Source organism: Pagrus major, chromosome 20 (genome assembly GCF_040436345.1).
Source record: "Pagrus major chromosome 20, Pma_NU_1.0".
NCBI lineage: Eukaryota > Metazoa > Chordata > Actinopteri > Spariformes > Sparidae > Pagrus > Pagrus major.
In genome coordinates this window covers 16,011,722-16,039,166 of record NC_133234.1, presented here as the reverse complement: position 1 = coordinate 16,039,166, position 27,445 = coordinate 16,011,722, and the positions used below count along the sequence as shown (strand labels likewise).

Genomic DNA, 27,445 nt, shown 5'->3' with positions numbered 1-27,445 from the left:
TGGATCAACAAAACTGCCTTTATGACGACGATTTTTATCAAAAAAAGAAGGACGGGAAGTAGAGCTGGGATGACAATCAATCGACTATTATCGGCAACTATTCTGACCATTGATTGATTATTGTAATTATTTTTCAAAACATTAAAAGAGTTCTCCACCGATTTAGCATCACAAGGAAGACAGAAAATAAATAAAAGATGAAAATTGTTGCAGCAGAAACAGAAATATCCTCTTTTTTATTAAACTACAGGAGGCCATTCACACAAGAAAGATGCTTTCAGTTTCACTAAAAGCGACAGTGAAATGAAAGTTCATCCTCGACTTGTTTTCGTTTTGTGAGTGTTTTCCCCGAGCGTCTGCTTTTTAAATCATCCGAAATGCTGCCGGCTTTGACTGACAGTGGTGCAGTGTTGTCCGTGACCTCCAGCACTGCGCTGACGCTGCTGCTTTTTGAAGTGGGACCTAAAGCTACATCCCACAGATTTACAGTGCGAGGTTATCTGTGTGCAAAACTTACCAGCCACCTTAATTACACCTCGTTCCCGTGTAATTAAAAAAGCTGAAACCAGGACAACAGATGTTCGTGTCAGGCTTAAATTTATGAGACGAGACCAGTGTGGAACATTCAAGAGAAAGTTTAGACTCTCCTTTTATTCCCTGGAAACACCATATATATATATATATATATATATACACACAAACATCATCCAGAATCAGCATTTTTAAAAACATCTCATCGTAATTTTTACAGAATGGCGTATTTACAAATGTATATTATAATCACAGTTTGTATATTCCACAAAACAGAGCAGGAGGAATCATTGCACAGCAGGAAGAGAAACAGAAAAATGACAGACTTTGCATTTAACGTTTTGACACTCATATACACTGAACACCATTTCTTCATATTCATTCGCTCACACAATGCTGCAACATGGCTTCATTTCAAGGCTGCGGAAATGTGTCAAATCTCAGATCAGCGCGATTCTTCCAAGTGACCCAAAATCAGAGGAAACGTATTAGCATGCTTCGGAGAATTATGGAGAGTTAATTCAGAAAATCCCATGCGAGTGATTTGCATAGGTTGTATTTTTCTTCTGTGACAGGAACGAGCTGCAAAACAACAAAAAGCTGCTTTGATTTGCAGCAAGCAGCTCATCTTCACGTCGTTTAAGACGCACAAAAAGATCCAGATGAGAAAAATAAACCTCAATTTTAACCTTGCGAAACTTTTCAGAGTTTCGAAAGGTTAGTAAGTTTTCGATATAAAAGGAGAATCAAGATGTGATCTGCAGGTCTGCTGTCTGTACACTGATCCCATGTAGCAGAATAATCAGTTTGGATGAAATAAAAGTAGATGTACATCAAACAACTAGCACCCACCGGAGCCACGAGGAGGCTTTAAGGACTCCATGACCTCAATCCTGGAAACTTTCATCTCTATTCACGTAGTAGGCCATTTCGACGTAGCCCGAGGGCCTACGAGAAGGGGATCGGCGTGTAACCATTCGTGACCCATAAAGCCTGTTTCTGATTGGGAGGAAAAGGAAGACGGAGGGTTTAATCTTTTGTGGCAGCAATCAGATCAAGTAAAGACCGAAGAAAACTTTAGTATCGTTGAATCAAACTCTGCTCATTACCCTTCATCCTGTGTGTGTGTGTGTGTGTGTGTGTGTGTGTGTGTGTGTGTGTGTGTGTGTGTGTGTGTGTGTGTGTGTGTGCTGACAGACTCTGGTCTAAATGCAAATCCTGTTTAGCACTGAGGAGGAACAAACTTCATGGTCAACCTGTTAAAGCCTGTAAACCCTGACAGCTTGAAGCATGTACGCAAGGTATAAACACAAGAGCTCGAGAGGGTAAAAAGAAAGAAAAAGGCACACATGCAGCCGTGCACGCGCACACACACTCATGATTTGGACACTTAAATACTCAAACATCAGCACAATCGCATGTTGCACGTACACAAGCATAAAAACAGACAGTATACTGGCGCACAGAAGAAAAAAAGTAAATCAATGCAAGGAACAGATTGCACTTTGTCCCTGGATATATTTCTGTAGGTTCCATTGGCCTTCCTGAGCTACAGCTACAGATCTCCTGTCCTCCTTCTGACTCTTCTACACTTGATTTGCTGCTACGGACTCAGTGACACAACAGAGAAAACAAAAATAAGAGAGGGGTGTGACAGGAATGCCTCGACATTTTTGATCTTTCCCTCCACTAAATCATACTGTGAGAGCAGAGAAAGTCGCTACAAGCTGTGAGCGTGTCTGCTGTTTGAACTGAGAGAAGACGATGCTAATGAAGCACTGACACATAAACATCTTTAGACGCTCATGTCTGATTAAAGGGATAGTACGGATTTTTTGAAGTGGGGCTATATGAGTCAGTGAATGTCAGACTTAGGTGCTACATATTACCTACTTACTTACTTACTTTAAGATGGGCTATGTAACTCTTTCTCTATTCAAACAAATAGACAGAGCTGGAATCGCAGTTTGCAAGAGCTTAAATTAATTTTTTTATGCACTTTAAAGCCATGTGTTTACATTGGTATTTGTGAACATTAGAACAAAACAGTGTATTTTGAGTTAGTCATTAAGTGAGAAATAAAAACAGCACATTGGCTACCTAGAAGTCCTTCAAAAAACTTGATAAAAAAGGGGTGGTGAGTCGCGCTGGACGCCCCCCGATTTGCAAAAAGTAGCCTAGATTGCATCTTTATCCAAACAGACAATGCGGTGCCCTGTTTCTCAAAAACGCCAATACTGACTATGGATAAGAAACTCATTCACCCTACGTCAAAAAACCCAAAATATCCCTTCAAAAGAAGTTGGTACTAATAAAGTTCCTCCTGCAGCAGCAGCAGCAGCAGCAGCAGCAGCAGCACATCACAGTGAAGGAAAGGCAAAAATGCTAAAGGTATTCATTATCTTAAATTAAGAGCAAAGACCCAGTATTCTAAAGAAAGCTTTGTAATAATACAAAACAATAAGACATACTAAAATAAAATGTAAATTTTAAGCCAACAAAAATTAAAATAAATTAACAATGACATTCAAAAATGGCTAAAGACCAGCTCTACATTTCAACCTTCTCATGATATTATACTTGTCATAGATTTTCTTCAGTTTGACACAGCTTAACATTTGGATACTTCCACACTGACGGTGCTGTTTTCTGCACGAAACACTGCAAAGACACAGCCTGCTTCCTCATGTCTAGCACCGGTGTCACACAGATGGGTGAGTGTGCTGATGCGAGGCACCTTGCTCCACCAGCTTGTTCATAAGTGCTAGTTGTGCAGAGCAAAAATATGATGAAAAATGCGAAGGTGGCATGCGATGTCCCCGCAAAGCCGGGGCTGATTTTCATTTTTTTGCTTCACGTATGGACAGCCATGTAGTGGCGCTGGAGAAGCAGTTGTTCCAAAATACATTTGGCTTATTGGCAGACGGGAGGGGTAAAGTAGAGAGAGAGTGCATGCTGGGCGTTGATCATCTCATCTCTGTTTCTGTACGGCGGAAAGAGCTGCGAGTCAAACCAGAACACAGTCCGGTTTTTATAGGATGAACTAATTGGCATATCAGTCTTTTCTGACAGGTAGAATTTGCTATACATTCACAATTATGGCATCTTCAATCTATCCGTTTACAAGGCAGTCAGAGTTTCAGGCTTGATGCAACCTGCCCGAAGAGTTTTTTTATCTAGACAAGGCTCAGGGGAGAAGGACGTCAGCCGGAGGAAGATTTGTCGTGTCTGAGGTGGAGACGGAGGTGTTGCTATGTGGATGGAATGATGACAGTTCAAGTAAGTTTGGACAAAATGGGCGAAAAGTTCAAGAGGTCCTCCATAAAGCAGCCTGAGGTGCTACTGGCACTTAACAACATTCAGTTTAATCCTTTACTTATATCTCGCTAGAATGAGGGTTTCGCTGTTCCTTCAAAAACAGTGGGCTGGAGGTTCCTCAAGTGCTTTTCGGTCCTTCATTTCTCGCGTCACTTCGTCCTGACTCCGTCGTCAGGAGCTCGCTGCTGTTTTATGAGCCTCTCGATCTCGGCCCCCAGCGTCTGCAGATTCTCCTGTTGAAGAGAGTGAATACTTTTACGACTCAAAGGCAACGTTTAATTATAATAAAAGGTAAAAACTGAGTTTGCCTTTCTGCTTTTTTTCTGTTGCGTCACCTTCGAAGTCGTGAACACGCCACAAAACGGAACAGCAGATCATAAACCTCATCACAAACAGGAGTGGAGCAGATTGTACTTTACCACTGAAGACAAATTTTTAGTGGATGTAAGTGGGCGTCTTTTCCATTGTGAAAAGTATATAAATGTGAAGCCTTTATTTGACTTCATCCCAGTGTTTTTGTTGCACTGCACCTGTGTTTATTGTTCTTATATCATAACTTCCTGCTTCCTGCCAATCATCTTTCATCCACTGAAAGAAAAGTCGCTGCCAGAAAATACTCCCACGTTACTTACTATTCATCGTCTCATTTAGGCTAGTACACGGGATGTCTTTAAGATAAGTAAGACACAAAATAAAGACAATAGCAAGCTGCTTGTTTGCAAAATATGAACAGAGAGTTGGCCTTGTTCATGTGGGCGCATTAGATGATTTAATACATTTTTGCTTTCCATTATCTTTATGTTGCACAACACTGAGCCTGTTTGGAAGCAGTTTTTCACCCACTGTATTTGACGTAGACTCAAGATGCTTTTGAAACTTTGCATTATAGAAAAATCACTACATAAAGTATGAACAGACATAGTGGTAAACAAGTTGTAACTAACTGGAATTAATTTTTCCTGAAGTAAACACATCAATCTTAATTTATATCAGTTGATCAACATTAAATCTAATGGACCAGCAAGTAATTGGCGAGCAAAGTACAGCGTAAATTGAATTTTCAACGCACAAACTTAAAGCTGCATTAATCAGTGTGTTTTAATGAACGACAGATCAATTAGAGAGGCAGAACTTTTATGTTCGACTCACATGCAGTAATAAAGTGTTAGTACATATAGAGTAAGTAAATCAAATCTAAACATATCTAGACAATGTGGAACCAATGGAACAGTGTGCTAAATGTATACACACTTTAGCTGGTGGTTAATGTAAACTTTTAACAAGGTAAATCTGGGAAATGTGCATATTTCTTTGTGGAGAAATAAACTTGTCACAAACGGCTGCTGCTGTCCTGGCGCTACATAAACAGTGCATCATGTGGTCAAAACACATCTTGAGACAGGCTGCTGCTGTAAACTGAGACTTTAGATGAGTAACGGATTCATTCATGTGACACTAATGATTAAGGAAATTAGTTCAGTTAGGTGAAATCCTAATTCAATTGAATGGTCAAAAGACCGTCAGGTGCAGAAGCTGGACTAAGCTCTCACACACAAGGGCTACATAGTGTGAATGGATGCTTAAATCTGTGATTACAAGAAGGAGCAACACATCTAAGTAACAGTGGGAAGCAGTCTCCTTACTCTGCAGAAGCATCAATGATGCGGGCTGTAATGTATACAGCTCTGGAATTAGTTGTTTTAAACCTTTGTAATACAAGTGGCTTTGAAGAAAGATGAGCTTCTGCACGAGGCTAGTTTTCCATGATTCTAAGAGTCATTTTTATGTAAGCACAAGTTTGGGACGTTAATTAATGAATTAATGGAAGAAAGTGTTTAGAAACACTTAAAGAAAGCAGAATACACCTTTACAAGCATGAACACCATCTGTGCAATAACAGAATGACCAGAATTTTCAAGGTGGCTCCAAAAACGTAAAGTAGCTGACACTTGCTGCTCTTTGCTGGCTATCCTTGGCTTTAGCTACCTACTGTCGGCTAATTGGCTCATGGTTCAGTTACCGGTGGAGTCAGCGGCTCTAGAGTTAAGAGTAGAGCCAGAACCGGGACCTTGGATCACAGGGGTAGTCTGTTTTGGCGACTTATGTTTAGATCATGTTGAGTTTGAATGAAGTGTGTTTTTACGATGAGTTGCTGAGGCAATTAATATATCTGCCAGCTGAAGCTACGTGGGCTATCAGACCATCACCTCTTGCCGTTACAAATGGTAATAAGAGACAGGATGATTTCTTATAAAGAAACTTCGTCAAACTTCTTGCTGATGGTCTCCCTGGTTTCATAACCAGATAAAAATTCCTTGTAGGACGTTCAGCTCACACCAAAGCTTTCTGTATTTGGATTTGATTGAATTGAACATGAGGTTGGCAGTGCTTTAATAGTCAAGTCACATCAGGCTGTGTGGCTCCAAAAGGTGGAGCATATCACTGACGCAGCCAATTAATTATCCACTCAGGTCATCTGAGCTCAAACAATTACACACTCCCTGCAAATTAAGAGGCTTGGAAGGAAACTGCACACATCATCAATATTACTAACGCATGTAAATCAGGGGTACGGTGTATGACGCCTGCTGAGGAAGGCCTTACCTTCAGGGTAATGTTCTTCAGCAGCGTGTCCTCCAACACAGCCTGCAGCTTCCTGTTAATCTCCAGCGACAGGTCCAGTGTCAGCCCGCTGTCCGCCGGGTGGGAAGTGTAGAGCGAAGCCATGATGCCTCCCCGCCGGCTCAGGTTTGCCTTGTTAATGTCTGAAGCCTCTGAAGAGAGGGCCCCTGTTTCTTCTCTTAGCACATAGCTCTGGATAATTCTGTGTGGAGGGAAAGGGGAAGGAGATGAGTCAAACGGTGCGCTTCAAAAAGGACAAGGGAGAACGGAGTGAATGCGTGGCCTCGGCTGTTGAGCAGAGAAAATGGAGAAAGTGGGATTTATAGGTGGGAGCACGGAGTGCTCCTACAGAACGATAAAGCCGTTTCCAGCAGTGAAAACAGCGGACGTCTCTAGAATAGTAATTCCAGCGGGATGGCTTGATCTCACGTGCGCTGGATACATTCAGTCATTGTGCCAGTCGGAGAAGAGAAGGTAATGAAATCGGCAGCATTAGAGTCGGCTGCCAGAGTTAAATTAATCAACTACCTGCTGTGTGTATGTGTGTGTGTGTGTGTGTGTGTGAGAAAGTGAGATAAATCTTCATGTTCATAATCCATTTTCATCTCAATAACAATACAGTGCTGAGGTTAGGCTATGTTTGTTTAGGAAGTGAAGGAGGGAAGAGAATTAATTTGCTTAAAAGCTCCAAACTTCCCGTTGTCAAATTTTCCCGAGAACAGCGACATGCAGGTGTGTTTCCATTTAGATGAAAACACACCCAGAGAGAGCCGACACTGTGATTCAAGCTCATTACTGCCTCCTGCATTATTATCTTTTTCGTAATATGCCACCGAGGGAAGGGAAACATGATACAAAGATGGTTGAGGAAATTAATGTGTGAAACTCATAACATTTTTCTGTCACTCCAGGCAACACGTATAAAATAAAACGAGGGTTGGACCTTGGATTTGTTGTGTGGGAAGGTGAAGAGGGTTGTGTAAGGTCCTACAGAAAAAGTCAACAACCTCTTGTACATGTGTTGAGATGGGTCGGCAAACAATATTTTGATATACCTCAAGAACTAACCTGAAACAAATGGATATTTTGAAGGTGGGAGGCTGCAGGATGAGCTCCACTCAGTTAAAAAAGTGTATTTCTCTTCAAGAGACTATCAAGAAGATGAATAGGGTGTAGATTCACTGGACGAGAATACCTAAGGTTGCAATTTCTACTACTACAACAACAACAACTACTACTGCTGCTACTACGACTGATCACTATCCATCTATCAAAAATTAAAAACAAGAATCGAAACAACACCAGAAATAATAAATACCACAAACAACAGTTTATGTACTACTTCCTTGAAGGGTTATTCTGGTATTTTACACCTGGGCCCTATTTTTACATAGTTTGGGATCTAAATGACTATTCACTACAAAAAGTTTTGGAAGTGAACCAGCAGCCACGAAGCCGGCTGCAATAGCTGCAACATAATCCTCTGGGGGCAAAGTGCATTTCAGATTAAGTCTATTAAAGGTGCTTGTTTTTGCCAATGACAGGCTTAGATTGATATTACAAGTGTCTGAACTAGTTTTGGAAGGGATCAGACATTTTTGCTAAGATTAAGATTATTTTCCTGTGACCTGAAAATGCCATTATAACTCCCTGTTCAAAGCCACCAGACTACTTCAACAGAACTGCTCTGTGCAGATACATAATGACTCTAAATCAAGGCAACGACTTTATGGATCCAATCTTGAAAGACTTCCAAGTTGTCTCTTTAAATATTAAAGCACTGAGTGACCTAAAAAAAGAACCTGCTGTTTATCTCGTCAGGCATTTTATTGTTGTGAAAGCAGCGTAGTCAGATGGGAAATGTTTCCGCTATCGTGCTTAAAATTATCCTAGTTTGGGGAAAATCATCGTACTGTATGCGAGTCAAAATATGCATTTCAACAAATTTTTTAAACACCTGTCAATCTACCCACATCAGGTTTCATAGAAAGCCAGCTGATGTGGCTTTAGTGTGTGGAAGGGGGTATCCATAAGTCCAACAGTCTGATAATTTTTGTAATAGCCTACGAATAAAAAGTTACATTACAAGACAGCATAACTGGAAGCCTGTTCATATTGTGCATGAAACAATATAAGCTACTTGAATAAATAACTAGAAATAGTTATGCATTATAAAACACCTCAACTTGAACACAGCAAACCTCAGTTTTTTTTATTATTTATCATAATTCATTTTAGGTTATTGATCCGACATCATATAGGAGGGCAAAATGATTGTATGATAATTATCGCACATCTGGCAAAGCTGTGTGAAACAGATGTAGGGAGGGTTGAAAACATGCCAGTGACCTCTGTTTTCAGAATAGACCATGCATTATTGGTGGTGGCCTTTACCAACATAAAATAGCTGAATTGTGTTGCAAGTACCAGTGGGCATGCAGCAGCCTGAGACACTTGAGCCTCACTTCGTCAAAAACGAAAAAAGCATTCACCAGGAATGAAGATCTTGGTATCGTAAAAGTGTTTGTTGCAGTGTTTGCAATTAAAGCTAATAAAGCAAATAAAGGGATGGTGCAAAAGAACTGAGAGGATACAGGAGCTATGCAAGCACTAAAAAGAAGCCACCATCATAATCATCCTCATCTACACACACCCACACCCACACAACACCTGGGCTTGCACAGACACAAAATGAGACTTACCTCTGACTAGACTTGCGAGGGTCCATATTTGGACCCCAGTTCCATCGCGACAGTGTTTAGTAAAAAACAAAAAAAGTGACAGAAATTAAGGGTGTGGCCACACGGTCGCGCTGAGTGGCATGCAGAGGTCGACGAGGGAGGCAGGGATGTGAGCAACAATGACGATGATTTAGTGTTTAATTTGTGAGTAGTTTGTCTTTTTGTTCGCAGCGGAGAGAGTGTAAGCTATGAGGACGGCAAGGCAAGCATGCATGAAGTGAAGGTGGCAATTCTGGGTAGAGTGCAGCTCTCGGATATGTTGTGTCGGAATACAATTATAGTTCTTAAGGTGCCCAAAAAGTGGCGAGACAGAAAGAGAAGATGCAGAGAAAGAAAGATACGCCTGTGGTCTGAAAACCTTTCAGTAATCAAAGCCGTGTTTTAACCTAATCCCACTTTAAAAAGATAATTATCAGTTTCATGTTGAAGGCTGGTTGATGCTCAATAGGACATCTAAATACATCCTTATCAAACATCACAGGCATTGGCTTGAATCAAAAGCGTCAAGAAACCCAGAAATCCCACATAACCTTGAAAGGATCAATTAAAATATCTATATCTTAACGGTCAGCAGCTGTGGATCCATAATATCCTACAACAGAGCTCTAAAATTCCTCCTGAACAGAAGTCCTCCTCCCACTTTGTATCGCCATCATTTTAATTCAAGTCACGTAAATGGACCATTTAGACTTAATGGTCATATTAACCAGGTGTTGGTATTGAAGGACGGACATCATTGCCCTTGAAGGATGATGCTGTCGTTCCTGCATGTTTTAGCTCATTTACTACAAATTACATACACTGTATGAACATTACAGCCAATGACCCCTCTTTGACTTCTTATTATCACATGAATATGCTGCTTGTACAGAGCGCCATTGTTGCTGAGTTCATCCATAATGACCCAGAATGAGTGATGATTTAACGGTTCCCGCTAAAGAGCCAAATTTTTAGCTTTTACCTGTGGTTAGCGCTGTACATAACGGAGTTTTAAGCTCTGTGATTGGATGTTTCTTACCAAAGTGAAGCCTGGAGCTTTCACCCTTACACTTCATGACTCTATATTCTTTAGAAAACTGTGGGTGTACTATTCTTAAACTGTAGTAAATGAGCTTAAAGAAGCAAAAATGTTGCTATGATCATACAACAAATAGGTATGGATCTGGTAAGGTATATCACACATTAGCCTATTGACTTTCTTTCCACTATGTTGCCGCTTCCACATCTCTTCCTCTCACTTTATCACCTGCTTCGGGCTTACAGTTATTTCATCAGTGATCACCAGGCTGCCCTGGAGGGAAAGGAACAGAAAGGCAAAAGGGACAACTTCACATCCTCATTCTGGGTAGTGCAACACCCCCCCGCTTAGCTGAGATTTTATAGCGCTAAATTTAGACCGGCAACCGTGGGATTCGTCCTCGATCTTAACTCTTGAATGTAGGTTGAGGCTAATGCATTCAATCCGAATGTACGGCTGCGAAATAAATGAGAAGTGGGATGATCCACGTGGAATCGTCCGAGAGATCATCTGGCAACAAGAGGTGACGTGATACTTAACTTTAATGAACTGTTTAAGGTAATCTGAGAAAAAAAAATCTAATTTTAACACTCCTAGCATCGGCCCACAGTCCATGTGAAGGCCTAACCTATACATAAAATGATGATGCGATTAAGATAGCTCCGACGTCCTTCACACCTTCTCTTTTGTTTATGACCATGAATATAGATGGGCTATCATTAGGGATCCATACTGATGCCTTCTTTCCCCCGATCGGCTCGACTATAAATAGCTCCTGACTGAAGTTTGTCACGAATAAGGAGTTTGGTTCATGAGTTTGAATCTAAAGATGAGAGAGAGAGACAGAGATGTAGAAAGCGGTAGGGGGCTATAAACTGTGTGTGTAAGCATATACTGTTTGTCAAGGTCAGCTGAAGCACCGGTGTACCGAGGAGTGAGGTATATGTGTGTCTAAGGATTTCGTTTAAATGGGAAGAAAATTGGTGTCAAACAGTAGTATTTTTACACTTTAACACCTCAACACTTCTGCAGGAAACTGCTCTCACTCCTGTGCTACACTGGAGCGACTATTGATGTTATCACACAAGGTGTTGCTACTTTTCTTTAAGGGCAGATCAGACCACGTGATATTACTTGAACTTCATTAAGGTAACGAACAAGCGGTGGTGGAGCATTCAGACTAACTGTCTACCATTCTTAAGTAATACGCTAAAGCCTGTATCTAATATAAGTATATAATTCAACACAGTAGTATAGTCTTTCAGTGCATCATCCTCTGAACACCACAGGATGGCGCCTGCAAGCTCCAAGAAATAGCCTACACCATCCTATCATCTCACATCCTATTTGGTATTCAACTTGCTACTTCAGGGTGTGGCAGACAGTACACATGGAGTATCATTGTCTGTGAATATTTTGATATTGACTCAGGGAAATTAATATGGCTAGTTAGTTAGCTATGTCTACATGATGCAATGTTACTGACTTTGAATCTTACTAGCATAACATTAGCTTTCTGGCTAATAGCTGAGCCAAGGGTTCTACGAGTTGACTAGAAATATTGCCCGTTGTCAAGTCGTATCTAAGGTTCATCCTATTTACTGGAGTAGTGAACAGTGTTTCCATTGCATAAGAAACATACGGGATTGTAATGACCGTTCCAGGTATTAGTCAAACCCTCAGGTGCTGCCAGGGAAATGTTATTGCTTGTGAAAAACTTAAACATTTTTTTTTTTAAAAAGGACTTTCTGTGGCAAGTGACCATGGTATAAGTGGGATAATGCCCTTCGAGGTGTCCATTATCAGGTATTTCAGGACTCTGTAGAGTCCTCCGCTGCACTTTAGACCCTCTGGCCTCCATCCATTAATTCCTAAAAATGGATTCCTTGTTGGGCATTAACCCTTACTTAGTGAGCAACTTTTTATATAATGCTGACTATAATGCTGTGTGGCTATAAATTTAATATGTCACTGTGTTAAAAGGAGACAGCTCTACTTTTAATAAAACTGCTGTAGGGTCTGAGACACTTCCTAGCATTCCTAAACTGAATCCGTCCATTAGTATTGTTTGAGCACAATATACCTCCATCATCTGCACCAGTAACATCTGGACACACTCTGTGTTCTATGGCCAAAAAAGGAGTTCGGCATTGTTCTCGCCATCTCTCTTTCTCTGCTCCCTGTGCTTTGGTCCATGCCACTCACTTGGTCTTTTTCCGGATCTCCTCCACCAGTTGCTTGATGTGATCCTCCATGAACTCAATTTTTTCCTGCTTGCGAGCCAGCGCCTTTTGCAGGCGGACGATTCGATCAACAAGCACAGTTTTGTCGACCTCTGGGAAGCTGTCCACGACCACCACCGACGGACCCGACTGGCTCTCTGGTGAGCGCTCTTCAACACCACTGCTACCACCGTGGCGTGCATTCAAGGAGCCTGGCGAGTGGAGCGGAGATGAACTTAGAGAACAGTTTATCGATGTGATTTTGGTCATGTTTTGCACAGGTAGTAAGCTATTATTTTCCATGAACAACAGAAGAAATGGTCTTTATGTATCACCTTTTGTAAATAAAGGATACCTTTATTAGCAATTTTATCCCAAAATAGAGAGAAAAACATAAGAATATTGGAATTTTTTCTATTTTACTTCTATGTGTGTTAAATACTAACCAAATCCAGGAGTAGTACCTGAGGAACTTGAGCGACTGCCCATACTGCTGGCATCCCGGTCACATCCTCCATTCTCAACCTGCTCCAGTTTCTTACGGGCTGCAGAAGCAGAGAAAGTAGAGAAATGTCAACTGTTTCATACTGTCTGAACACCCAAAAAGGTGTCAAAAAACAGCTCACTGCTTGTCTGACCAACAGTCAAAACCCCCAACTATTCAGTTCAATCATATCATTAAAGACAATTAAGGAAATCTTTGCACTTAATTGATTACAAAAACTACCAGAATCAGATAAACTCATCCTCATCGATTCCTCAACTAATTTGACTGACTTTGTGTGAGTAAAGAAGAGAGAAAATGCACAAAAAGCACAAGAAAAGTCAAAGCTAAGCATCATTGCTTGAATGAACTTGCTGATTTTTCCTCAGTGAAGGTGTCCACCTAAATAAATGTAATGCAGCTTTTGCTTCTGAAGAAGAGTGCACGCTCAGCAAACCTTCCATGCATAAACAAAGGCTTATAATGACTGCACTGTAGTCAGAAAGTGTAACTGCGATGCTGATGAATGATCAGAGGCTCTCCTAATGAAAATGTCATCTCTGCCCCACATACCAACTAAAAGTGAAAGGCTTGTGCATACAAGATAATGGTGCTGAACTTCATGCTTTAAGGTTACTTTGTGTGCCCAGAGAACCAATTAAGGGAGACTGGCTCACTCTATTAAGTGTAATCCTAGCATGAGAAGAACATAAGCTCTCTATACACCGCAACTATCTGTGCACTCCCATCTCCCTTGTTTCTAATCAACCTGCACTTTCTTCTCTTAATCCGAGTGTGTGACCTGATATTTAATCCTGGGTAGGGACGGTCTCAGTCTGAGTCGAGCCATTCTATATTAAAGATAAGATATCACAGCAAAGTGAAATTAGATAATGGACACAGCGGCCACTTTGGTGAGGCTGGAAATGATACAACGCTTTTAACCTTTAAATAAAATCCCATCTACATTAATTGTGACACAAGGTAGTTTCTATTTAAATATTAAACCGACTGGGGCGGATGACGACTTGATAAGAGTCACTGGATTACATTACAGCTGTGTTGTCTGTAATTTGAATTCTGCAATTGTCTGTAGTGGTTCCAGTAATATTTGTTGTTTAGGTGGACTGAAGGAGAATATCACATGGTTACATTTTATAAATGTGGATGCAAGAACAATACCTTCCACTCATATTGTAAGCTGATCTGGAAGAGAACTTATTTTAATAACTGCTCTAATTATAAATTCCCTAACCCCAAGCTCTTTCATTCGTTTCTATCTGCACAATGTCTCTTGGTTTTTATGACTCACTCTGTAATATTGAGTGTTTTGTCAGAGTAATTGTTATTTGGGGTGCTTTAAATCTGCGCTCTCGGTGCGTAGGGAGCCATTTTCTCTACTACTCTGCTCCATGTTGGACTGTTACAGAGCATAACCATCGTTTCATTGCCTCATGGTGAATTATACTGTCTGTGCCAGCTGTGCACACAGCACATTACATTTAATTCTTAAATGTAATGCTTCTTAATGTGTACTTTATTGTATTAGACTGTACTCAATTTAAAGGTGCAGTATGCAGTTTCGAAAAAACTCAGAAAGTTAATATTTATAATATCAATGAGGTAATAATATGAACTCAGAAATAGTTATTTGATATATTTCCATATAAACAAGCTGCCCTTAAGGGGAATAAGGTCCACAAAACATTGTTCGAAGCTAGAAAAGGAGTTACTAAGAAGGGCCCTGCAACTATAAACACAGTATAAAATCGTGTTGTCCTTTGAGCACAGTTTGTTTATTCAGTTACCATGAGGGAGCAACAGAAAACTGTAAGCTTGTTTCCTCACCTTGCGTGAGTTGTTTTGTCAGGTCCTTGATGTTGGCAGCTTGCTTCCTTTTCTGAGTCACCAGCTCGTCCCTCAGCTCTTCAACTCTGGTTTTCAGTTGGGCCACTTCTGTCTGCAGTGCCGCCCGCTCCTCCTGCAGGCCCTGCACCTCCTGCTGCCTCAGCATCTCTTCCCGTTTCAGCTGCCGAGACTGCAAAAAATATGAGTAATAATGCAATAAATGCCTTGATAGAGGTATTGTGACTATGTCTGCTTGTTCCAGACATAAAATTGACAGTCTAGCAACCTCTAATTGAATTGCAAAAATATTGCACAAGCATGTTTTTCTGAATGTTAAGCCAGAAAATATCACTATTCAAGGACACTGTATGTTCTAGGGCAGCCAACTCAGCAGTTATGAGGATGCCAGACACACAAATCACTATAGTATAATAACCTTTAAATTAACACTGACAACAGCAAGGCATGTCTACATAATTTTAGTGAACTGTATTCCACCATCAGTTTTAGTCATGTATCACTTATACATCTCACTCTATCCCTTTCTGCTATCAGGGTTCCCGACCTTGTCATCTAGCTGCCCGCTGGTTTCCTCCAGCCTCCCTTTGAGCTCTGTGAAGCTGCTGGAGAGCTGATCCAGCTGAGACTGTAGTGCGTTGCTCTCGTACTGGAGCTGGGCGTTCTTGCTGCTCAGCTTCTCGGTGAAACCCAGCAGCTCGGCTTCGCGCTCCCTGCTGCCTTGTACATCACGCTGGAGGTCAGCCATCTGGCCGGTCAGGCCGTCCACTTCCTCTCGAAGAGACGTAATCTCCTGTTTATCACTGTGTGAACAAAAAATGATTGCCAAGGTGTTAATAAAGACTCACATTAAAATGGGCGGACGACCAAGAGCTTCCCTTCTTGTGTATGCGTGTGAAATGTCTAGTATTAGGGACACAATTATTTATGAGAAGTGTATGAATAAAAGGAAAATATACTTAATAAGCCAGAAATTAGAACTGCTTGCTTTGATTGTGATTTACAAAATAACAAAAATGAGCAAAAATGAGCTTTACATCAAGCCAGGATGAAGGTCACAATGTTCACTGGTAGTAAAGTTATATATGGACAGCAAAAACCCTGATGGTATCAAATCATTTTTTCTTGCCAGCAACTAAAAATGTTGCCGGCATGTTCCTTCTGCTCGAAATGACAGCCAGAGAAAATAAAGAAGAGAAGCTCTTTGAATCAGTTTGGGCTGGCGCCACCTACTCATGGCACCGAAAGCAGCATTTCAATAAGTGGAAAAGTTTCTCTGTCAAGTCATCTGCACATGGCCGGCAGAGACACATAGCTACAGAGGGACCTGAGTCCCTTCTTGCCCTGTGTGCTATATCTGTCACTGGCCTAAAAAAATAAAAAGGGACAAGAACTGTATTACAACCTGTGCAGTTCTATCAGAACCAATTATGTTTGAATGGTGATACAGGAGGACACGTCAAGAACTGAAACTGGCCTGCAAGATAACCTAAATGCACAGCTGGGTTTGGGTAAGCATATGGCACCTCTTGCATTTTGACGAGAAATTAACTCAAAACCTGAATGTTTCCAAAGGTGTGCTCATGTCACGTAATGGTACTTCCTTTTAGTACTATAATAATATCAATGATTTTATCTTTTTTCCCAGCAATGTCTAAAGTCCCCAATGTGTAAGTGTCTTTCCTAGTAACATTTCAGAAGCAGCTAATAATATCTTTATAAATCAATTTTAAAAACAACTCTGAGAAGGATCTCTGCATTGTGAAGTACAATCCATCATTTTAAAATACACTTATTTGCCTACTTAAGCAGCCAATTATGCCATTTGATAGGACTACTTTCAATTCATATGGCCTTTCACAAAATGTGCTGGGGTAACTGGAAGAGCCAAATTATAATTCACTGCAGCCTATACAGCATATACTTGCTTTAGCCCTAAGCCCTGCATTAACAACGTGATAGCTCATTTTTACAAAGTTCACAGCAAGCAACAACGACATAAAAATGTCAGAGTAGCTATTATAGCTTAATAATCGGCCTAACTTGTCATATTTTAGAATTTTAGGACTTTGATTTTTAGAGCTGTTGACATCACACATGCCTGAAATACATCCATGTGTCAATGCTTGAGCTTTTACTTTCAGTATGCGGTCAGTGTAAGTGTGTGTTCGTACCGTTCCTGCTGTTCCTGGAGCGCAGTGATCTCTTCCATTTTCTCTCTCTGGCGCCCAATCTCAGCTTTCTGCCGGTTGATGATCTCCCTGTATTTGCTCAGCTCGTCCTCCCAGCGTGGACGCTCGTCCTCCAGACACTTTAACTGCAGGACAACACAGAGACACGTATTAAACTGAGGCTGACCTGCTGATGTCATGTGCACACACAGACATTCAAGCACTTATCTGTGTGACAAACCTTGGTGCGTAGAGTACTGAGCTCATCCATGGCCTCTTTGTAACTCCTTTTCAGGTCTTCCAGCTCCTTGGCTTTCACTCGGTGCACCTGCCAGATATAAAAAAGTTCTATATTAGATATTTATCCACAATTATAAGAAATGTATGTTTCTAAACCTTTGAATCTTTGACTCTTCTACCAGTTCATTTCAATAGTTTTACCAAACTTCAACCTTCTTTTTTTTTTAAAAAAAAAAGCATACATATTTCCTGATAATCCAACTGTGGCATTCATTAATGTTATTTTGCTTATGCACTCATTAAGCATGTGAAAGCAACACTTAATAATGTTTCGTCTCATCTTTTAAACAAAGCCATTAATGGTTCAAATCCTACTTAACTTTTCCAGGAAGCTATTAGTTGCTTTTGGTATCCAAGACAACGTGCCAGTAATGGAGATGCCAGCAAATTTACTGTCTCTGTCTTCCCTTCCCATCCCATCTTAATTACCACAGTAATGGAAACTCAACTGTTTTGTTTGCATTATTTATGACTGAGCGCCGTCATAACTTGAGCATAACACACATACTAAAATAAACACAGGCTTGGACTAATTTATCCACCAGTAGGGCAGCGATATCTGCAAAACGAGGTCCTGTCCTAAATCAGTCAGTAACTATCAGTGACAAGCCTGTAACATACTGTACATCACCACTGGAAATGTGTCTGGATAACCGAATGTTTAAAACCACAGAGTTGAGGTTAATCATGGTAATCTTTTATATGACCAAAATACTGACTGAAATACTTACAAAAGCAAGTAGGATTTTTCTTTTTTTTATTTAAGACCATTTTAAGACCATTTAATGCCTGATTATTTGTGAAACAGTCATTCTGAGGACTTGTAAACACCTGGGATAAACGAACCCGACGGTGGGATCAGGGCAAGAAATGTGTGATTTCCTCCACAGCTTCATATTGATTATTTCCAGGCCATTTATTTTTAAAGCGTGATTCCCCCCAGAATGGGGCAGAGAGAAAAACAGGCCATTGTGTTTGGATTGAGTCCATGTCTGCGCCTGTGTGTAGAGCCTATGTGCCAGCTTGTTACTCATTCCTAGTTATGCCAATTACACCTTTCAAACTGATGAAAACAGCTGAAACAAAATAAATATTTTTTACTGGCATTAGGACCATCAATAAAAGGGTGAATAATGGCCTGGCAGAATATGTAATTTAGAATTAAGGTAGATAAATGGGAACAAAATTAACAGACAAGTTTGTCTGCAGACATGCAGCAAGCATGTAAACAAATCATGTTTCTGGTAATGCTGCTTCAGGATTTTTTAGTGCCCACTCACTGACCACTTCAAGCTTATGTGTGTGAGAACGTTGTTGTGTGTGTGCACAGCGGTTGTCACCTCTAATTGGTCTGTTTGTTCCTGCTTGTGTTTCTCCAGCTCTCCTTTGGTCTCCCTCAGTTTAGCATCTAGCGCATTGGACTTGAGTTCCTCTGATTCCTGGAGGAGTGAGGGGTAAATGATGCAAAAACAAGACAATAAGCTGGGCGAAAGACAGAATGCAATGGCTGAAACAGCATTAAAAGAGGGGGAGAAGCAGCGATCTATGAAATATAAGAGGAAAAAGAGACACCAAAACATAATTTCCCTGTTTGTAACAAAGATCATTTTGGTTCCAGACAGTTCAAGTCAACTCCTTTCCTGGTCTTTTTCCCTATATATTCTAAATGAAAGTACACTTTCCTTTTTAAAAATACTAAACAAATATGTCATATATTGTTTTCTTTGGAAGCTTCATGTCCAATCATTTCAGCTTGAAATCTTGTTCTGTTAAAAGGTTGGCATTGCTGCCTGTGTACGCTCTGATAACACGCTGCTGGTGAAAGCACACAGTAGCTCAAATGAATATTTCCACCACAGAGAGAAAACTACAGCAGCTCTTTACTACCATCATAAGGAATAAATGAAAACTGCCTTTCATCTAGAATAGAATCAATCATGTTCCAAGTAAATTTAGCTAATTTAATTAAAATCAAATATTCTTTTCAATTTCTACAAAAAATAAAATCATTCAGTCCATGTATGCAAGTGTGACTGACCAATCAGATTAGATCAATTTAATTATTTGAGCTCTCGGTTGGTTCAATCAGAGAGTAGGTGAACTGACTGTAGCACACACGTTGTGACATTGCCAAAAAATCTGTATCCATTCCATGCAAATAAATCCAGATATATGCCATGTTTCTAAGAAACAGGTGTTTTCTATTTGCTCACATTCTCAGTCAAGAGCAAACTTATACTTCTATGTGATAAATATCACACACCTGGTATGTTCGGATCATGTCCTGGCAGTTCTTGCGGATCTGTTCAGTCTCTTCTTTGGCCTGGACCAACTTGGACGTGGTCTCCCTCAGTTTGTCTTTACTTTCCTGCACACAGATAAAGAGAACATAAACAAAGATATCAGGATTATCCTGTCCAACATATTTGCGATTTGAAATATTTCCAGATGATCATCAAAATATCCTTTTATATTTCATATTTCTATCCTTTTAGGAGTGTACTACAGCGAGCTCGACAGTTTTTTGAAGTCAATCGTGAGGATATTCAGGATTATCTCAAACACAATTATCCTGATAATTAAAATTGACCACAATCAAATTATTGAGTGTTTTTTTAATCACGCTCTGTATAACATTAAGATTCGTAGAAGACAAATTCACTTATACACATATAGACAGAGTGATTTATCACACACATCAACCACACAAACCACCACAAAGACAAACATTAGCTGCTCTGCTCCTGTGGCCTCGAGCAATTACTGAGGTTTTGCTTTCCCCTCTGTTTATAGTCGTGTATTGGCCTGGAGACAGTTAAAAAAAAGCATTATTTCTATTTTTTAAAAATAGCAACAATGTTAACGACGACTTCCTTGCAGGATCATTACTGTACCATTTTCACCCCATTTCATTTCATCCCCGAATCAAATCATGTCTTTTATGGAGCGGCTGCAGATAAAATGACTGAAGGGAAAGTTTTTTTTTATATCCTGGAAATACCCAGCAGGCGCACATCTTTGACAAACAACAGACATGGTGTCTAGACTAAATGAAGAAAACCAACATTAACCAGAAATTTTAAATGGGTTTTTTCATACTTATATGGGCAATGTACTGTATACACTCTATACTGGAGCTGCAACAACTTTACGTAATCATGTAAATATGTAAATTTCTAAATGTATTTAGCGCATCATTTGCTTAAAATTTGACTGCAGCATATTCAGGTTCATACCCATGTCCCAACTAGCATCCAACGCACAAGGATATTATTAACAAGTCATTTAAATGTAGTGCTCTGTGTTTTTTAGTAACCAAAAACAAGAAAAGATCAAAAGTTCTGATAGACAGTGACTACCTAAAGTGTTGTGAATGGTTACATGTTGTTTGACTGCAGTTCTGTCTGATAAGCAACAGGTTCAACAAAGATAAATAGAAAAATAGCACAGTTACAATACCTTGTGTGCATCTGCCTCACTCTTTAGTTTGTTCTGGGCCCATTTGACCTTGATAAGATGTGAGTTGATCTCCTCCTTCAGTTTCTCCACCTCTCGAGTCGACCTGCTGACCTCCCCTTCCTGAGAGCGCAGAGAGATGGATGAAGCAGGAACAACATCGGAGGCTAACAGGTCTTTAGATGAGCTGAGATACATACTAAATAACTAATCTTAATGCGTTTCTCCTGCTCATTACCCAATGATTCAGTAATCATTTACCTTAGCATCATACAGCTGCTGCAGCCGGCCTTTCTCCTGAGCCAGCTGGTTTCCGCGGAGGGCCTGGCGGTCCACCTCCTTGGTGGCTTCCCTCAGCCTCTTCTCCAAACTCTCCTTATCCCGCCTCAGGTCGAGGGCCTCTTTCTCTCCGCGCACGTATTTCATCACCATGGCCTCCTTCTCTTGGCGTGCCTCGTCACACTTCTTGTTCACCTGAGATGGTTGTTCATACAATGAGGTTTATATAACTCAAAGCAACATTATGCAACTTTTTCCCCTTAAAATAACAGCTTCAAAATCATTGTCAATCGTAACAGACCTGGGACTTGTATTTACAAAAAAGTGTTGCACTCAGAAATTGTGGGGGGCGCCAAACTGCACAAAATGCCAATTTCTACATAATGTTACCGTAATATGGAAACTGCTTATATGATTGGATCCTTAAGAGAATCATTTTTCAGTCCAGGGCACGCTGTGCTACACCTCCTATACTGACACCTCACTATCATCCTGGTGGTTCACTCAGGTTTCTCTACTGGGGTCACACCGGTGTGTTCATTCCTCATGCCAACAAAACGCTCATGTGCCATTTTTTGGTTTCTCAGTCGACAGTTTTATGCTCCCATCTTCACTGCATGCTGTAACAAGTTGGACTTTCAGGAGAGCAAGAGAAGGATGGACAAACTGTGTAGAGAGTTGCTGTGTGTGCATTTATGTGCTTAAAATATTACACAAAACAACACATTTTGTACATCAGGCTACATAAAGTTAAAAATAAATTACCAGCCAGGTGGCACAGAGTCTAAAAAATGACAAATGTTTCAAACCTCTGGGGCAACAGTCGATTAGGACTGGGTCACCATCTTAATAAAAGGAAAAAGGAAAGGGCTTTAAGGTGGCGTCTGAGTGCAAAATCTACTTCATATTGTTCACTGAACAGTGAAATTAAAAATTGAGAAGTGTGACAAAACTGCAAGGAGAAAGTTAGCCTACGTGGTGTCAACCAGGTGTGCAAACTATCGGATGAAAAATGTGCTTTCCTGCACTATTCACTTAAATGATTTAATCTGCAATAACAAGAGTTTGGTGTTCAAAAACCTTGACCGTTCAGCTGATAGTTTTGTGCAAACATCTTAAAAGGTATACAGGGATACAGTGTCTTCACTAACTGTTGTGAATAACCTTTATCTTAGCCATTTGAGCTTTAGCATGATCACTGATCCTGAACCTGTATGTGTTGTGGATGATAAAGAGTTCAATGTGATGTGTGGTGGTTTTAAATGTCTTCATTAACTGTCTGAGTGAGCAGCTGTCCATGTCTCTCTGAAAAGCCGACCACATGATCTGTAGTTTCAGCTCATATCATAACATATCCGGTATTATCACAAAAGTATATTTGTAAGTATCCCGAATATATTTGGTAGTAATGTCTGTTGCTGTATCTTGTTTGGATCAGAGAATCTTAATTATCTTCACTTCAGCTTCAGTATATCAGGTCATTTTTAGAAGTCAGGAAATTATGCAAGAGTTCATAGATTTAATTTGCATTACTTGACACTGAATGGATCCTGGGCAAAAACTGAAATCTACTTTACATTAAATTAAAATAGAAATGTTGTCATAGATTTTGAAAATAAGGATCAGAACGGGGCAAAATAAGTTGTGTAACCAGCTCATCAAAAATACACTCCGTTATACCTGTTCTAGTCGGAAGGCTGTTTCCTTCTGCATCTGCTGGAGGGCGGCCTTAGCTGAATGGTCGTGGTGAATCAGTTTATCCCGCGACTCCTTCAGCTCTTTCAACAGCTCCTCCACCCTGCCCTCCAACTACAGAAACAGGGTGGATGCAGGATTAGCAACTCATTGGGCAACATGTAAGCCTGGGCCTCACCTGGGTTAACCTGCTACACAGGATGACACCTGAGACAAGATTGTAGTAGGCAAAACAAATCTAGACAGGAAGAGGGAAGGGAAGGGAAGGGAAGTTTGGCATCGTTTTATACCTCAAATATGGATGCTTGTACAGTGAAATATGACTGAAATCACTCTGGAAAGATAAGTTTTAGGGGCATTAATCAGTAATAGACATGTCCAGCTTAAATCTATGGTTGGGGAAAAAATGAAAAGGGATCCAAGCATACATTGGGTGTATCTCACAAAATTCCCTCCTCCACCCTCTTGCTTGCACAATGCTTAAACAAACGCTGTTGCCTAGAAAGCATTAATCAATTATAGCTCTTTCTATGGCAACAACGATGCTGGTGTCCAGTGAATAGAAAAGATCCAATGAATAGCAAAGTGCTCTGGAGTCCTATGTACTGTAAATGGTGAGCTTAGTAAATCAAAGGTTAGGACACAGTGAGACATTTAAACAACACAAAAATGAATAGAGCCATTCATTCACATGTAGCATGCTTAATGCGAGTAATGAGAACTCTGTGTCCTTTTCTTCTCACCCACCACGCTGCTTTGTTTGACTTACTTAATCACCAGCAACACAGGGCTAGACCCCAGATTTAATTGAATCAGAGTGTCACTGTGACCGGTGCTGCTACACACAATTTGTCCTCTGATTGTATGGTGTGTTGCGAAGTAAATTGGTCCTTGAAATTTCCATATATTAAAAGGATGATTCTACCATATCCCTACTTTCTCACCAAATCAATACCATATGAATGTCGAGTGTGCAATTTCTATGTTTTTGATGGGGAAATATTGTGTTAAGACATTTTTTGGATGCTGGTCAGCAGCAGCGCTCTGATGAGTGTTTGTATAATTTTTTAAGGCTGCTGTAGAGCAAAGTTTTTCCTGTCTTTGAGCTGTGACAGTCCCAAACACTAAACATTATCCAGCAAAAATGAAAATATTTGCAAATATGCAGGTGCTACGGGATCACAGTTAGCAGAAGTCAATGTCCAGCACAGGCAGGAAGTCAGACAAAACATCGCAGCACAGCACTTCCTTGTTGATGACAAACATATGCTATAAAGGCTTCCATTGTTTTCATGCATGACCAACAAGCCCATTATTTTAGGATAGGCTTGTTTTGGACCATGGGACAGATACAAACCACATCGTCTGTGCTTGTGTTCCAAAACACTCCACGCCATATGACCATGAACAAACTGAACAGACGATACAGAATGAAACGAACCTTTTTGATGGTGGCCATGTGCTGCTTTTCTGTCTCTGCCCTCTTCTTCAGCTCTTCCCTCATGTTATCCTTCTCTGAACAGATGCCCAGAATCAGCTCCTGATGCCTCTTGTTCTCTTCGAGCAACCTATACACACAGATGAAACACGCGCACAAGAGCATACAATACTTATTTAGGTCAAGTCCATAAAGTACTGAAAAACTTAAGACTGTTTTTATGAAATATGCAGGTTGTTCTGTGTCATTTAGCCAAAAAGTGCACTTGAATCACTGCAAAAAACCCTGCTTTGGTTCTAAAACAATACTCCTTTGTGTTAGTTTCAGCCAGATTTAATGCAACTTAAGTGAAAGAAAAAGAAACAACACAGCAATTAGCAAATAGGTTAATCCTTTGCTGAACTGACTTATTATGATGGAATCCACGTATTGTACATATAGCTGTGCTCTAAAATGTTTATCAGATTATCTTGGCTGATACACCAGATACATAACTGACACCACAGTGCATCAACTGCAAAGAACAGAACAACGGTTTACCTCTGAACAGCTTTCTCCTGCTGCGCGTACTTGTATTGCACACACTTCTCAAAGACCATCATGCAGCCCTCTTTGTCTGTAGGGACTCCGTTGACAGTTGGGCTCCCTTTCCTCTCACCTCCACTTTCACCCTCAGGCAGCTGACAGGCCAGCAGCTCCGACTCAAGCTCATCCAGCAGTGACTCCTGTGACAGCGAGCGCTGGATCTGGGAAATGAGCTTTCGGCTGCAATCAGTGTCATACGGACTCGACAAGGAATGAGAGGGGGCTGAGGTTTCAGCGCTGGTTTGCGGGCTGGAAGCCGGCGAGGAGCTGACAGTGTCAGAACTGGGGGTAGACGGGCCATTAGAGATCCCAGAGGTGGTTGTAGAGTCGGTGGGGGAGTTTTTAGAAGCGCTTTGGACGGATAATGGACTCTCGGCTGAACCGCAATCACCAGCAGGCGACGGCTCCGTGGAACCATTTTTAACCAAGATTGATGGCTGCTCATCGCTGTTTGGAGTGGTGGCATGAGAATCGTTCACTTCATCAAAAGTCAATAAGGTTTCTATTGTCCCTTCAAGAACAGAAGGAGAGCTTTCTACCACATCATCTAAAGTGGTGACTGGGGCTACCAAAGCTCCACCAGCCTCATTTAAAACTTGACTGCTACCACTGCCGGTATCAGCATCCAGCTCACTCCCCTCTTCATGTTCCTCACTGCACGATAGAGCTTCCGACTTTGTCTCTGTGTCCATCTGAACATCTGCCGCAGTCTCGATTAATTCACTGTCAAGCTGTGCTTCACCTTTTGCCTGACTGCACTTGTCTCCCTCATCTGCACTGTTGTGGGAGATCTGTTCCTCCTCGTCTACCTTAGACGTGCTGTTGTGAAGCTGATTCACCGGCTCCAACGCAGATTCGACCTCTGATCCTTCCATCGTGTGCGTATGTAAAGCAGGACCAGGCTGTTGCGTGGTCCCTCTCTGGTTCAAATCTGGCAGACAGAGGAAGAAGCAGAGGAGAGAGGGAGACTGAGTGGGAGCAAAGACTGAACTGTTTTGGTTTTCATCCAATGTGTGACAACAGCTGTGAACTGCCTCAAATTCCTGGATCTCGCTAATGCAGCAGTGCTGTGCTTTCTGCATGTTGTGCCTTTCTGGTCCTTGTGTTGAGCCAGGAAGTAACTCTGACAATCGAAACAATAAGCTTAAAATTTTTATCTGTTGCCAAAAGGAACACGTAACTCAAAGGCATGCCCAGCACACAAACACACTTTCTTTGACAGACACTAAGGTGTGGTCCTGTCAACATATGTGACGTAGTGACTCTTGTGAACATGTGGTAAAGAACGTCATTAAACATAGATAGGTATTCAAGATTAGTAACCAGACTCACCGCATTCATCTTCAACTGAATGAGCAAACTATTCGTTTCCGGTTCATGATAAAACACACCGTCAGTGTAAGAGACAAGTGTAAAGTAAAACTGTTTAATTTTTTACTTACTTAGATACAACTTTTGTAACCATGTCTAATATGAAAGCAATATGACAAAATAAATAAAACAAGGCACCTCTGAAGGGCTGGCAGAACATTTGATTCCATTTTCACTTTTACTTTTTAGACTGAGACTTTTATGTTGTAGTGTGATAACACTTATTTAGTTTATCTTAGGGATATGGGGAAAAAATAACCAATTACTAGACTTAAGCTCACTAAAACTGTAAACAAAGTAGCTCTGTCTCAATCTAAAGACATTAACTTGAACCTCACAAATTAAGCATTCAGCAGTTATGCAATATTTCCTTGGCTGGAAAATGGCTCTGTCAGCATGTACTGTGTTAATATTCACTAAGAGATGACTGCAAATAGCTGTAAGCCATGCTTCCTGGTTTATTGTCCCTGAAAGATAATGTTATGGTAGAGCCCCCTTCCTCTGTTACACCATGTTTCCTGATCCAAAATCCCCCAGCACCATTTGTAACACCATCTTCTCCATGCACATTAGAGTTGTCCCCTTTCTGTTCAATTATACAAACAGGGATCGAAACTGTAAGTCTTGCAGTACAACCTGAAAGACCTGTGCTAAAGCTACACACACCAACACCATCAAGCTTCTCAGGTTAAGTAGGGAAAGAATAACAGTTAGCTTAAGACACATGCAATGATGTTGATGCTCTTGTGACAGGTGTCGCCCTGTCAGAAGCATTTAACGTTAATGTCAGCAGCCTGCCTTACGAAAACACACCCTGTAAGTGTCCATTCATCGGGTAGTTAGCAAGCAGCGGGCCGATGTGTCCTTTGTAACGTTATTTACCACCATTTAATCCACACTTTCATTTAACCTTAGCCCTCCCTACTTGTCTTTAACTCGCTAGCTGTTTCACGTTAGTTAGCCACGGCAAGGCAGTGAGGAAAACACATTACCTAGCGTAACACGGAGCGCACGCTGAGACAGAGCCAGCTATAGAAAGGGTGGTTCAAACTGATTTAACGCTAGACTGCAGACTGACATATTGTATGGAGGCACCGCTTACTTTAGCTGGCTAGCTAGCCGAGCTAACGTTGATAAGAGAGGCGTTCGCTACGAGTAACACAGCCCGCTAACGCTAGCATGTAGCATAAATGACAAATACAGATGGTTATATTTTCACCCACCGATTGTGAGAGCCCCATGGTGTAGTTCAATGCGGAGACAGTCGGGATAAGTAGGAACTTTGACGTTTCTGTCTCACCAGCTGAGAGCCCCAACAAGTCACTTTGATATGACACATCAACAAATA

At 40.9% G+C, this 27,445-nt stretch overlaps 1 protein-coding gene across 2 annotated transcripts; it reads right to left on the bottom strand.

The window, feature by feature from the left end:
- Positions 1-619: 619 nt before the first annotated feature.
- On the bottom strand, positions 620-27,414 carry ccdc186 (coiled-coil domain-containing protein 186). Of its 2 annotated transcripts, none has more exons than XM_073489826.1 (16): positions 27,321-27,414; positions 24,682-25,657; positions 24,145-24,271; positions 22,689-22,817; positions 20,991-21,203; positions 20,733-20,852; positions 19,537-19,641; positions 18,614-18,712; positions 17,215-17,301; positions 16,977-17,119; positions 15,350-15,605; positions 14,785-14,974; positions 12,899-12,997; positions 12,436-12,664; positions 6,454-6,673; positions 620-4,082 (listed from the first exon to the last, which is right to left on the bottom strand). In XM_073489826.1, exons 2-16 carry the CDS (start codon positions 25,599-25,601, stop codon positions 3,999-4,001), a joined length of 3,021 nt encoding a protein of 1,006 aa, XP_073345927.1. In that variant the 5' UTR covers positions 25,602-25,657; positions 27,321-27,414; the 3' UTR covers positions 620-3,998. The 2 variants fall into 2 exon arrangements, with proteins under 2 accessions (XP_073345927.1, XP_073345929.1); XM_073489828.1 differs by having other exon boundaries at positions 12,917-12,997.
- Positions 27,415-27,445: the final 31 nt, after the last annotated feature.